The 14,806-nt window shown below is 40.7% G+C and overlaps 1 protein-coding gene across 2 annotated transcripts in view; it reads right to left on the bottom strand.

Moving 5' to 3' along the window:
- The window catches only part of LOC102370209 (methylcrotonoyl-CoA carboxylase beta chain, mitochondrial-like), an 18,378-nt gene that overhangs the window by 2,685 nt on the left and 887 nt on the right, over positions 1 to 14,806 (bottom strand). For both annotated transcript variants that reach the window (XM_006037632.3, XM_025194046.1), the window contains exons 2-10: positions 13,778 to 13,971; positions 9,790 to 9,968; positions 8,886 to 8,966; positions 7,768 to 7,946; positions 6,218 to 6,410; positions 5,844 to 5,935; positions 3,175 to 3,331; positions 1,537 to 1,659; positions 728 to 873 (exon numbers count right to left, since the gene is read on the bottom strand). In XM_006037632.3, the coding sequence (XP_006037694.2) occupies positions 728 to 873; positions 1,537 to 1,659; positions 3,175 to 3,331; positions 5,844 to 5,935; positions 6,218 to 6,410; positions 7,768 to 7,946; positions 8,886 to 8,966; positions 9,790 to 9,968; positions 13,778 to 13,871 (1,244 nt within the window). In that variant the 5' untranslated portion in view covers positions 13,872 to 13,971. The remainder of the gene's footprint in view (positions 1 to 727; positions 874 to 1,536; positions 1,660 to 3,174; positions 3,332 to 5,843; positions 5,936 to 6,217; positions 6,411 to 7,767; positions 7,947 to 8,885; positions 8,967 to 9,789; positions 9,969 to 13,777; positions 13,972 to 14,806) is intronic.

Raw genomic sequence — 14,806 nt, 5'->3', positions numbered from 1 at the left:
GAAAAGGACCTAGATAAGGGGCTACATAAGTCCTGCACCAGAGGCACAGGGGTCAGTCTGACCTGGGCAAAGGTGGAGGCAGGAGCTCCCTGCTGGGACCTAGAGGTTGCGCTCAGGCTGTGCAAGCAGAAGAAGCTCCTTGCATAAAGCTGAGAAGGAGGGCCAGAGACCGAGGGAATTGCAAGTAGGCCCAGGATGGCCAGAGCTGACAGAAGTCAGTGGGACTGAATAGGAGCCTGTGGAGGGTCTTTAACAAAGCGCCTCCAGCTGTAAACTATTTGTGGTGGAGTTTTGCTCATTGCATTATAAGGCATGGGAGTGACTGAAGGGGCAGAGGGAGTCCACTGAGGGCACCTGGGGAAGGTACTAAAATTGACAAAGGACTATTGGAGGCTGGGGGCTCAGTCTAAGGGGTGCAAGCCCAGTGAACTGAACTAAGCCGGAGGGGCCAAGAGCCCAGAAAGACAGAGCTGAAGGGTGCAGGAATCACGCTGGATAGGGCAGCCTCCTGAATATAAAATAACATCAAGGGGATGGCACGCAAGTACAGGGAGGTACCCAGATTAACCAGAGAAAAGATGGGATTTAAGTGGCCACCAGGAAGCACCTCACTCATTTTTAGAGGGCAAATCCCACTCTGGGCTGTTTTGAAAAATAAACAAAAACTGATAGTGAAATCAATCCAATCGTAAGAATAACCCCCTTCACTTACAGTTAACGTACTTACTTTTCCTTTAGTTGCTTTAACTCTGATTCACCTCTTGAGCACCCATCCCCAGCTTCCGGGAATGTGGAGAAATGTCCTGAATCCACAAGGGCAACTCTTGCATTAGGCCACAGGAACAGAAAGTTTGGATCAAATGACCTCCCGCACTATAGGAAAAAAAGCAAGAGACAATGCAAGCTGAACAAAAAATGGACCATTCATACTGAATAATGCATTAAATCCTCAATGAACAAAATGCAATATATGTTTAACTCATAAAGTATTACTGATAGAGGGCCTCACCCTGTGAGGTGCTGACCTGTACAACCATCACTGTCCTTCACTCAAGAGTTATGGACACTCAGCACCTCACAGAATGTGAGGTAAGACTGCATTTTCAACTGTCTTTGCATATGTAGCAGAGCAGTGTAGCAGAACACTGTCCCTGCAAGTACTCACATACTTTTTAAGCATGCAAGTACTCCCAACTGAGCTTTTTGTTAGCACACATAACACAGCTAAGGAACAAGTAGCCCTTCATCACTGACTGCAGAAAGCATATGGTGAGGAACAAGGGCAGTGTTTGGTCCTTATTATACATAATTTCAGATCGTTAACTTTTTAAAACCAATTTCCACGTTCAAGGACTGGGTACCAAACTTACTCCAGTTACATCAATTATTTTAAAACTGAATAATGTAATGAACAAAATGGAATGCTTGTGCCAATGGGAGACTGAGATATGAACTTTAAACACTATGAAGGCTTAAAAAACTTGTGACAAGTCAAATATTACCTAATATATGAGCCATTACTTCTGCTAGCCATACCATAGCATAACTTTCATTCCCATAGCAGCCGCCAACAACAAGGGTTATTTTGGGTACAGCAGCACAAGCGACTGCAGCCATCATGGAGGCCTGGGCCTTTAATTTATTGGTATGATCCTCTGCCTGAAAGTAAAATATAGATTAAGTCCTGTTAATTCTTATAATTTTTTTGTCTAGATCCCTCCACTCCTGCTAAACTTTTACTGTATCTAAGGATTTCTTTCTATAAAATTTTACATAATCAGTTTTTTTTTTTAATAAGGAAGTCAAGAAGACAGCAGAAATAAACTAGAAAGTATAACATATTACCATAATCATTTTATAGATTAGTTAAATAATTATAGCCTCTATGGCAAGGATTCTTACCCAACATGGCATGGCTACACAATGCTAGCACTGTTAAGTTTGCAAACATGTTTCACAAGATAAACTGAGAGATTTCAAAGACAAATCCATAGTTGAGGTTTATGAGTTCTTTGCAACAGAAAAACTGCTCTATTATTTTTCTGCATTCAATAAAAGTGAAAACTAAGAACCAGTATTTTCCAAGGGATGCGCTGACTCTAAAAAGTTTGAGAATCACTGTTCTATGGTCTCAAAGGACTGTTCTGCTACACTAAGTTCCGGGTTCTAGAGTGACTCTAGCTCTGACTACGCTGGTGACACTTAGATACAGCACAACTGTATCTGGCTTCATTTCCAGGGTGTCAAATTCCAGCGTATATATAAAAAAGCAGAGTTAGGGAAGTGACATGTGAAAAGATCAGTTCTGTGGTCACTCATCACGTTCTACTGTTCTCTCTGGGCATGTCTACATGTGCCAATTTAAGGTGCATTAGCCATTTTTAAGGCTTATTAAGGACACGGGTCTACATCACGCACACCAAGCTAACGCGCATTAGCACATACATGTGTAGATGCACGCCTAAATCGCCTTAATGCACATTAGGCAAATGTGTATTAAGTTTAGGCACGTGTAAAAGCATATGTAGACGCACCTTGTGTGACCTAAAATGCTACTTAAAATTTTGCCTCCATTTTACCAGCTGTAGAATAAAGATAGTACTCAGCCACCTATGCCAGGTTGGCAACTATATGGCCCATGGGCCACATCTAGGACTGTGGAGCCATTGGATTCAACCTGGAGATGGGGGTTTTGGCAGCAGGGAGCTTTGTCCACACTACATGACAGCCAGTTAGTGGGGGGGAAGTAGTGATGGCAATCAGGTCTCCACACTAGCCTACCCTGGACCCAAGCTGTGTCATTCTGATCTGCTGCCACAAAAACATTACCAACCACTGACCTACATGAAAAGCTGTCAGAACTTAAAAGCACTATGAATTGTAAGTTTTACCATTTTACCATTGATTCGGAGGGCTGGATCTCTGATCTCTCCAGGAGAACATCTAAAGTTGCTAAGTAAAATATGTGGATAAAGATAACAATAGGAGGAAATGGTGACACTAGTGAAGATTAAGAAAAAAAATAGCTGTTTGGCTGACCCATAAAAATAAGCAGATTTTCAGCAAACCAGCTGATTCTTAACAGAATAATTTTCAGTGATAATGATATGCAAGTCAGGACAAGAACTAGGAACAACTTAAATAAAGTCTACTGAATAAAGATGCCATCCATACCTGTGAGAGACTTGTTGGGTCTGCTGTGTGCGGCGCAGTATTCTGGAGAAACAGGATGGGAACACTTCGCTGACTGCACAGCTGCACAAAGTGACTTCCCTTTAGAGAAGCATCATGAGTCAGCTCCCCATCGTTAGCCACTATTCCAACTAGATGTCTAACAAAACACATATGAACACTTTCATTTTTTTGTACTTGAATGGTGAAATGTAGTCACTAATGAACTGAAAAACAAAATATAAGTGTCCAGTCGTGCAAGTATTAGTTGTGGAGAATGATCCACAAGACAGCCTATATATGTTAAAGCCTTTATGCTCATACACTTCCTTTCATTCAAGTAACTCAAAGTGTTTTCCAAACATGAGACCTTGCAGTGCCCGTAAGGAGCAGGGAAGCCACGTGCACCGAGAAGCACAGGGATGTGAAGTGACCTGGTAAACATCATACAGACCATACACAAGCTTAAAAATGCAGCCCAATTTTCCTGACACCTTATACCATAGTGTAACGCACAATATTTCACTCATTAACACCTAATGCTAATTTAAACCACAAGTAAATCTGAAAAGGCATTTAATTTCTGCAAGCTTCCTTTAAAAGTCTAGTAATGTTTTCTGTCAAATGAATGTGTTAAAATAGTATATTATATAGTAATAACCTTCCTGTATGAAATGTCACTCAAATGTAGAAAATTTAATCTACTGCCACTTCTGACGTTTAAGCTTCAATATATGTTTCTGAATAAACGTGGAGAATATAAAATATGCATAAACTAATTACATCTAGTACCACAGATTATAAAACCATCAGTAATGTAATCTTTTTGGTATGCACTGAGCACGTAAACAGATCATGTATAGACACAAACGTAAGAGAAAAGCCATTTTTGATGTTGTAATTACAAGTCTTTCTTTTCACAAATAGCTGGTCACTTGGGAAACCCTTGAAAAAGGATTAAAATTCTGTTTACCTACTAGCTTCTCCTTCCCCACATCCACTGATATGGTTTAGTTAACACTAGCTTGTTTTGTTTTTTTTAAACATCCCAAATCCCAGTCCAAAAATAGTGCTGAAAGGGATCAGGGCTTAGAGGTGCTCCAAGTGAATAAGGAAAGGCACAACTAGAGAGTTTACATGGCAAGGCTACAAGTGCTTCTGCCAGAGAAAAATCAGACTGTGGTTATTTGTTTCTTTCTAGTTTAGTCTATCTTGAAACAAGCTTTCTTCAGAAGTATAAACTATTGAGATTTAGTAAGTGAACTGTGTAGCTTGAAGAAAAATAGTCATGTTTTTACAGGGCATTCTATTTTTTCTGCACCAGTAATGAATATTCTGCATGAAGCTGCATATTCAACAGCTTCAACTAAGATCAAGCTAGGCTTCTAACTTTCCATGAAGGTTAAGCATGTCCATTCAAGGCTGTGCTTTGTTCAGAGCAGGGACTCTGAATAAAGCATTCAACACAGCACCCAACTCCAAAAACTAAGGAAAACATAGAAATAACTGCTAATCAGTTATATCATTTTGATAACCTCTCAAACTAATCATGGCAGCAAGTCAGACATATATGCCCAGTACACTTGTCTGTATAATCTGTTTTTTCATCATAATGGAAAGTGTGCCTTAGATATCAAATATTCATCTCGTCTCAGTGGAAATCAATTAGCCTGATTCTAATGCTTTATTAATTCTAGCAAAATGATTCACTTGCCAGTAATGTTTAGTGTTAAATTTAACCTTTTTAAAGGAGAGAGATTTTCAAAGTAGGTGTCTCTCTTACACACGTAACGTTTGTTTCCTTTTTTAAGATAATGAATCTAGTGCTGGTGAAATCTGGCAGAGTAACAGTCTGGGGAGAGTGAAGGAATTTGTTTATCCACTGCACCACACAAGAAGCGGCAATGCAAGCTCCCTCCGAAAGCCTCCCTCACATGCTTGTGCCTAGCTTTAGAAGGGGCACTCCCATAAATGTTCAGCCTTCAGGCCTTAATGCATTTGCTGAGCCTGCCAACAAACTACCTTTCAGCTACAAACCAGACTGTGCCACTCCTTCATTTCAGTGATGAAACAGACATCAGCTCGTAATGCTTAGACACTATCAGCTTTGACAAGTCTGAATGCTGAACCTAGAATGCATGACTGGGCTATGGAGAGAGATCTTTATATTAATCCTTGACCCATCTAGAAGCATAGAGCATTAGTACACATCTGCACTGCAGTGTCAGGAGCTTTTAAAAGTGCCTGGCACTACAGCGCATTCATTTGCATAAATGGTGAAATGAGTGTTAGCACTGAGGAAATGGCAGTGGTCATTTGAACTAAATGTGGTGGTCCACTAAAAGTGACGGTGCATTTTTTAACTAAAACACCTTCCATCCATGTTTTAGTTAAAAAACATGCCACTGCCATTTTCTCAGTGCCGATGTGCATTTCACCATTTATACAACTGCATGAGACGCAGCGCAGTGCACATCAGCTTATGTGAGGAGCAGACTTGATTAATCGAATCTGCTCTGATGCATCGGATCTCTGGTGTGTCGCAGCACTAAAAGATATGTGTATAAATGCCATTTGCTTTTACAGGAATAGCATAAAACATGATGATAGTATACAAACTTCTTAAAACAAAACTGTTTGACCTCTTTCATAATAAATTCTTACAGTCTTACCCTTCCACATGGGCAAATCCCGTTACTAAAGTTGTTCCATATTCAGCTTTGAATTCCTGGAATCTGCTTCCATCTATCAGACGGCTCAGAATCTACAAAGAAAAGTATTTCTTTTAAGGGACATTTAAGTCGAAGTTGAATATTTTTCTAAATGGTATGTTCTGTTTATGTAGGCTTTATGGCCTGTATTGTAGAAAATGGTCATATCTGGTACTTTCAGGACCATCACATCAACAATATGTAATGTGGAATAACTTGTGCATTTTAGGATTTCCAAACCAATTATCCAAGGGAAGGATGTCCTTTAACTTCCAAATACTAGGGTAATTAGCCATTTAAAGATGATGAACTGATACAGCACTTGTCCTTCTTACCAGTTTTATAGGCAAAGTATAACTATAACTTCGTGGTGCAAGTCCCAAGAGCTCATCAGCACTATAGAGTGGATCATCATATTCTGTGGTCTCCTCTGGTGGAAGTTCAAAATTCAGCGTTGAAATAATATTTCGCACACATTCATATGCTTCCTTCTCTGAAGATGCAAAATGATCGAGACAGCCACTGACTCTAAAAGAGACATTATAATAACAAATTGTACAAATAAAAGTGAGAGCTTATAATCACAATGTCAGGGCTGGAAAGGCGCCCAAGGACTATTTAGTCCACTGCTTGCACAGATGTAGGAATCAGTTTCCTAAGCCATCCCAGTGAAATGCTTATCCAGACTCTTCTTGAAAACCTCAAGCAAGTGAGATTTGTGAGCAAGCCATCTACCTGTGTAATTCTATTCAGGAAAATGGCTTTTCTAGTCATCTTCAGTATGTTGAGTTTACAATATTTGTAACAATAAAAAGAAAAATGATGTTTCCCTTAAATCAGTAGCTCTTAAGAAATTGGAAATAGAAGGGAGGGAGGAAGAGGAACTGGCTCTTCCTTTTGGCTTTTTGTTTTTTTGTTTTTTAAGTAGCCCTTATAAGCATCAAGGCTTTTTCTTGCAGTGAAATGTTTCCATGCTTTTGTAGGCACTTAAAAGGCAACAAAGAGGACCCAGTTCTCCACAGGCCAGTTTATGGAGAAAAAAATTAACAGCTCCATTACCACAGACTTAAGTAGCTCATAGTCTTTTAATGTATACATATAGTCTTAACAGCTGTATAGATAAAATTCCTACTGAAGCCTACTTCATTAGTACTCAGGATCAAGCACTACTTTGGAAAATGGAGAGCTGGGTAAAGAATAAGAAATTAAAATGTTACATTGTATAACTGGAAGACTTAAAAAAAACCCAAAAAACCACCACAAAGAAAAGCCCTTAAGTCAGGGGGCAGCCACAGCTCCCTGCAGCAGTGACAGCATGGTCTGGAGCCAGGGCAGAGCTGTGATCCTCTGCTTACACATGCCTGCCCAGAGCATGCAGGCTACAGATCGCGACTCTGCCCAGGCTCCGGAGCAAGCTGCCCCCAACCCAAGTTCCCAGAAGCTCCAGAGCAGCCCCCTGCACTGTTCTGTTGTGTGTGCTGCCTGCATGGCTGAGGCTGATCTCTATGGCAAGCCCAGCCTGGCTTTCCCACACAGGTGTGGCTGCGGTCTCCATGCAGGCAGGGGCAGCTGGGAAATGAAGTCCCTGGCTGACGGGATCTGGCCCACAGACTGGACTTTGCCTATCTCTGCATTAAGTTCTCAGCAGCACTGAATATGAGCAGTCCCACATATGCACTAAATGTCACCACCTTTTAAAGCTATTCCTATATCATTTCTAATGTGTTTCTAAGGCACCATTCCTATCTTTTAAGCCAGATAATGTCCTGTCACTGCAGTCATCTGAAATCTCTTTAGCCCCATTACTACTTACAAATGAACGCTACTTTAAGTGTACTGACTTACTATCTTACTTGATTCCCCTTTTGACAAACATTATACCTACTTAGTGTGAAGTTTGGCTCCTCCTAGTTCCTCAGGTGTAATATCTTCCCCTGTGGCAGCTTTTACCAGAGGTGGTCCGCCAAGGAACATAGTACCGATTTTATCTACAATCACAGTTTCTTCTGTCATGGTAGGACAATAGGCAGCCCCAGCTGTACAAGAACCACACACTACTGCCACCTACAGGACAAAGCAAGATACCTGTGTAAGAAGAAATCACAGCTAGGTGCACTTTTTACATTTTAGGCATTTTTGAGACATAATATATATTGATTAAAGATTTCACAAGCTTGGTTAACAAGCCCTTTATTTTAACCATAACATTGTATATTTGCAGCTGCTAAATTCTAGTTGTGAAAGAGCAGTAAGGTCAGGTACAACCAAACAAGCCATCTACCTGGTTACATTCCTGAAAATAAATAGGTTGTGTGTTTCGTAGGGGTGGATGCAAAGAAAGATATGTTCCATGATACTCCCAAATATTGACTGGCATTATAGACTTTAATCAGATATACAGATTACCATATTTATTTACTCAAATCCAAGACATGGTTTTTTCCCCCCCCCTCATTCAACATAGAGAAAAAATGCTCCTTGTCTTGGATTTGAGTGGGGAGAGTGGGAGGGGTTGCAGGGCAGGCAGCTGCTGTGGCTCTCGCTCTGACCCTAACCTGGAGTCAGAGTTGTAGCCACTGCCCCTGTGCAACCTCTACACCTCACCACCTTCTCCCCTGCTACTGCTTACTGTGTTGCAGCTCCAGCCTCAGGCACAAAGCACATGGTGGTTCCAGCCCTTGCCCAGCCTAGCCAGCAGTGCCAGTGACTCCAACCCAACCCCAGCTCCCACCCAGTCCTGGTCTGGGGCCAGGGCTGGAGTTGCCACCACCACAGCTGCAACTATTGCTGCCTGGCCAGACAGGGGACAAAGATACCACATGATGCGATGTTTATAGTACAACTTCTATCATTTGAATGTCTATGTCAACATCTGAAAACAGGGTCAGGAAGTATTTTTGCTTATGCATACTTTGATTCTAGAATTTGTATTGTTGGAAATGTTTCTCATAAATCTGTTAACCACATACAGTATCTTCATACATATTCAGCATGACAATGTACCTGAGGGATTTTCATAGCAGACATTATTGCCTCATTGTAGAAGACTCTACCACCATGTGATCGGTCAGGAAAGAGGTCTGCCTGACATTGCAGGGAAAAGAAAAGCACAGTTTTTACCAAGGATTTTCAATAACAAAAGCCAATGCTTAGCCTTTCCACTGTCTATTCACAAAAGAAAACAAGTTATTCACAACTTCTAGAAAGACAGGGATTTTATCTTATAGCTTTCCAGTTTGCTTCTCTAAGATATCTATACACGTATTGCTTCAACCCTAAATCAGCAACAATATCCACAGTCTTCTATACTACAAATGCAGAGTCACATGTACTGAGAACTCTCATTCTTTGTGGTAACTTGAATTTGATGCAGTGACAAAGAAGGCATTTATGACCTTTACAAGCTCTCTCTGTCCTATTACAGTAAATAGAAAGTCTCTGTTTTTATGGAGCCAATCCTTGATACATGCTCCCAGATTTACTAGTGTACATTTTAAAACAAAATTTCTAATTATTTCAACCATGCAGTTGGTCCAATAAAAGATACCACTCACAAAAATCCTTGTGTCTCACATGCATTTTCAAATTGAAAAAAAAAATTAAGTTGAAAACAGTGTTTTTATCTTCTAGCCACCTTGAGCATTGATATAGCTTGGTGGGCCAGCAATTTGATTTTCTGTTAGACTCATGTTTATGAACTTTGATCATGTTGGTGTCAGTTACATGCAAGATCAGTCAGAAAGGACTTTGATTTGTTTGTACCGTTTGGTTAGCATATAAGAGACAAAATGAAAGGCAGCCCACCAAAAAAATCACAAAAATAAATCTTATGAGATTTGATTTAAAAATTAATAAGATGAAGACAGGAAGTGGCTATTTTCATACCACATATTATATCCAATCTTACCTGTAGTGGTAAGAATGCTCCCCCGCTGTCAACCAGATACACAGATAAAAGCCTGTTTTGAATTGCTATTTCTTGAGCTCTCAGGTTTTTCTTCACTCCAATAGGGAAAAGGGTCCCTCCTTTTACTGTTGCATCATGTGCCATAAAGACACACCAGAGTCCACAGATTTTTCCAATTCCTGTAACAGGACCCACAGATGTTTATCCCAGACTCTTTACAAACAACCACAATTCCCCAAAACAAGCAATAAAAAAAATAACCCAGGCATGGGCATTTTGTAATTGTATCATAGATTGAACAGCAAAGCTCAAATACATCTAATGTGTTCTTTTGAGTTAAGGCTGTCTATATTTACCCACTTGCTAATAAAGCTACAGATCCTATATTGAAGGGAACCATCCTTCTCTGTAACCTTACAACAGACATAGATAGCCCTATTCTGAAGGCAGAATTTGACCTGCCACACCTTTATTACTGATGATAATACATGAGAAAGAAAGAAGCCAAATTGACTTCATGCTCTTCAAGTGCAAGTGCAAGACAACTAAATCATCCCACCCAGCTAGACAAAGCCTTGGGCGGGATGATACAGTTGAGGATGATCCTACTTTGATCAGGGGTTGGACTAGATGACCTCCTGAGGTTCTTTCCAACCCTAATTGTCCATGATTCTATGATTGTAACTAGAATCACAGATTTACATTAAAATAAAACAGATGGTAAAAAAAAAAAAAAAAAAAATCATCGATGAAATCTCAAACCTCCTGATACTGTATGTATGGTTACTTTTAGCACAAAACTGAGCTCTGAAATGCAGTAAGGTGAGGTTTTTTGTTATCAGGCACCATTTACTAATCTGATCCCCAGCATATCTAATTTAGTCTCTCCTCTTCCCTTAAAAGCTATGTGCTACCTCTTCAAAAATGGTTCATTGAAATACTTACAAGAAATACTCACCCTAGCACAAAAGGCCCACACAACAGTTGAAATACCACTTAAACCCTAACACAAGACATTGTGTACACATGCCTCGTGGAAAACCCACTGAAATAGTTTTAGTGACAACCTATTTAAAAGAACACCTTTCTGTTAGGCAATCATGGCAGCTGCAAATAAATACGTGAGTCTATAATGGATGGCAGGTATAATTTTTGTTATGCATTCTGAATACCTAGTAGCAAAAAAGTCATGCATCATGCCTACAGTTTGAATCATAGAAAATCAGGGTTGGAAGGGACCTCAGGAGGTCATCTAGTCCAACTCCCTGCTCAAAGTAGAACCATCCCCAGCTGGTCTATCATCTCAGCCAAGGCTTTGTCTAGCTGGGTCTTAAAAACCTCCAAGGAAGGGGATTCCATAATCTCTCTGGGTAGCCTGTTCCAGTATTTTACTACCCTTCTAGTGAGAAGTCATGTCCCCCAGCCCGCTAACCATTTTCATTGCCTTCCATTACACTCTCTCCAATTTGTCTACATCCTTGCTGTAGTGGGGGCCCAAAATTGAACACAGTACTCCAGATGTGGCCTCACCAGTACTGAATAGAGTAAGGAATAATCATTTCCCTCGACTTGCTGGCAACACACCTACCAATGCAGCCCACTATGCTGTTAGCCTTCTTGGCAACACTTGGCATGCTGTTGGCTTATATTCAGCTTATTGTCCACTGTAACCCCCAGGTCCTTTTCTGTAGAGCTGCTGCCCAGCCAGTCAGCCCCAGCCTGTACTGATGCATGGGACTGTTCCTGCTTAAGTGCAAGACTTTGCACTTGTCTTTATTGAAGCTCACGAGATTTCTTTTAGCCCAATCCTCCAATTTGTCTAGGTCACTCTGAATCCTAGCCCTACCCTCCAGAGTATCAACAATTTCCCTCAGCTTGGCATCATCTGCAAACTTGCTGAGGGTGCACTCTATCCATCTTTCAGGTCATTGATGAAGATATTAAACATAACCTGCCCCAGGACTGATCCTTGGGGCACTCCACTTGATACTGGCTGCCAGATAAACATCTAGCCATTGGGCACATGTACACATTACCCTATGGTGCCACAGCAATGCACTATGTAGCTGTATGGTGTGCCACTGCGATGTAGTGATCACATGGGTCCACTGCCCCATATAGTGCATTGCTACAGTGACAGTGGCAAACTCTAACCATGTGCTGCACACATGGCGCAGTAACTGCCCATACTGTGCTGTGCTTCAGTACTAAAGCACAGTGCCATAGCAACATTGCCGTACGGCAACATGTAGACATGTCCATTAACTACTACCCTTTGAGCCTGACAATCCAGCCAGTTTTCTACCCACCTCACAGTCCATTCACCCAACCCGTACTTCCTTAGCTTGCCTGTGAAAATGTTGTGGGTGACCATATCAAAAACCTTGCTAAAGTCAAGGTACACCACATCCACTGGTCTCCTTGCATCCACAGAGCCAGTCATCTCATCACAGAAGGCAATCAGGTTGGTCAGGCATGACTTGCCCCTGGTGAATCCATGCCGATTGTTCCTAATCACCTTCTCCAAGCGCTTAGAAATGGATTCCTTGAGAACCTGCTCCATTTTTCCGGGGACTGAGGTGAGGATGATCACTCAGTCTGTAGTTAGTTCCCTGGATCCTCCTTTTTCCTTGTCTTAAATATGGGCACTATATTGGCCTTTTCTGATCATCTGGGACCTCTCCCTATCACCGTGAGTTTCCAAGGACGATGGCCATTGGTTCTTGAATCACACTGGCCAAATCCCTCAGCACCCTTGGGTGTATCTTGTCTGTCTCCATGGACTTCTGTATGTCCAGCTTTTCTAAATAGTTTTTGCCACAGCTGGCTGCTCAACTCTTCCCCAAACTATGCTACCTGGTATAGTAGTGTGGGAGCTGACCTTGCCTGTGAAGACTGAGGTGAAAAGAGTATTTAGTACTTCAGCCTTTTCTGCATCCTCTGTCATTAGATTGCCTCCCCCATTCAGTAAGGGACCCAAACTTTCTCTGATCCTCCTCTTGTTACTGGCATACTTATAGAAACCCTTCTTGTTACCCTTCACATCCCTTGCTAGCTGCAACTCCAATTGCGCTTTGGCCTTCCTGACTTCATCCCTGTATGCCAAAGCAATACTCTTATACTGCTCCCGAGTTGTTTGTCCAAGTTTCCACTTCTAATAAGCTTCCTTTTTCTGATTTAGCTTACTGAAGACTTGAGTTCCCCGATAAGCCAAGCTGGTCTTTTTCCATATGTGCTGGTCTTTCTGCACATTGTGATGGTTTGAGAACAACTCTATGATAAATACTAGAGTGCCCATGTGGGTGGGTCACTCCGCAATTCATTTTTTCTTTACTTGACTGGAAAGACTTGGTTAGTGTGTTTGAAATACCATATTCAGGCTTTTGAGACAGAAATCAATTGTTGCTGCCTAAGTAGAACAAAATATGAAACCCAGAAGATAATGTATTGAAAATAAATAAGAAGTGTCAGAAGAGAAAAAACAAAATATATTTTCAAGGATTTCAAAATCAGAAGGAAATATTAAAACCAGTGAGCTGAACTCTTTCATTTTGGCAAGGGATAACCTGCTAGACTACCAAGTTTCTCTTTATCTGGAAATGCCCATAATAGATCCCCCTCACAGGATTTCTAAAGAATATTCTCACCCCTACATAAACAAAATACTATCACTTTTATTCATGCTAATGGAAATTACATATTGGTATAACTGGGGGAAAGAAAATGAAACAGATTGTGTCCCTATCTCTGGCTTATATCTGAAACCAGCTGTATTCTTCTTCTCAGTGAACTGTCATGGGAGCATGGGCAGAAACTAGATTCTCAACCTCTACCAAGCTTTATGATCACTAAAAGTGACTACAAAGCAATCTGAGCACTGTAATGACCTAGAAACCCTTTATGCATGATATTAAGATTTACTAACAGTAAACAGTCACATTGTAATAATCTTCCTGTTCCACATAATGTTGGAGGCTTTAATAATTACCAGTGAGGCATCCAGCGGCAGGGATATCACCATATGGCAAATTATGGCCTGCAAAAGGGGAAAGCTCAAGGAAAGGTTCATCATCAAGGAGCATTCTCAGGCGGTCACGAGCAAGTAGCTTCTTGTTTCTTTGGGTATGACGCAATATTGCTTTCTCATCTCCTTTCCTGATCTTCTCAAGCAATTCTGAATACCTGATTTCAAAAAACAAAGCTTAATTTAATGAAATCATGCTTATTTTCAATTAGCTTTTTGATGCAGTTAATGCAATATTTCAATGCATTTCAATAATTTTCATGCCAGTAATATGATAATGAAGAAAAACTTTCGCTTTTGTCTTTTTTTTGGAGAATGCAACTCTTCAGTTTACTGCATTATAGTTTGTCACGGCAACCAAATTAAGTCACTGCTAAATAAGCGAGACAAAATTGTTCAAATATTTTTAAGAATCAAACTTGGTTTAAGTTTGGTTCTTTACAAGACAGATGTTTGAGTCTAATAAAATACCGGTTAGAATACTGTCAAATAATATAAATATTATATTTGTGTCTTCTGTTCAGTAGCTACTGGGTTTGTGGCCTTTTCCCCAAGTGCAGCTAATATACATCCAGCACTTAATGTTTTATCCTAAGTAATCAGAGCACAATCTATAGGAACAGCTCAAGTCAGTGTATGAAGAAGTGATTGAGCATTGCCTGTCAATAGGGCGGGCGATCCTGAAAGATGCTGCATTCTTGCTGACTGGAACTGTCATTGTGGATCAAATATTAACGTGACTAACAGTCTGCTAAGCTGAATTTAATTTTGACAACCCATCGGGTCCAGCTATTCTAGGAAATGGAACCATTCAGTGCTTCCTTCCCCGAGCTGAAGAGTTATCTGTGGCGGTACGGACATGGTAAGAGTGCACACAACACCATGGCAGAAATATTTGAAGCCTAGCAACTACTGCAACACTGTATTAAGACAAAATGTACACTGACAAACCTAATGCTATTTTCTAAGTGAAGTGCAAATCATAAAGAGAAT

This window comes from Alligator sinensis, unplaced genomic scaffold, assembly GCF_000455745.1.
Source record: "Alligator sinensis unplaced genomic scaffold, ASM45574v1 scaffold739_1, whole genome shotgun sequence".
NCBI classification, from domain to species: Eukaryota; Metazoa; Chordata; order Crocodylia; family Alligatoridae; genus Alligator; species Alligator sinensis.
The sequence above is the reverse complement of the archived record's forward strand: the minus strand, read 5'-3'. Positions and strand labels throughout refer to the sequence as shown.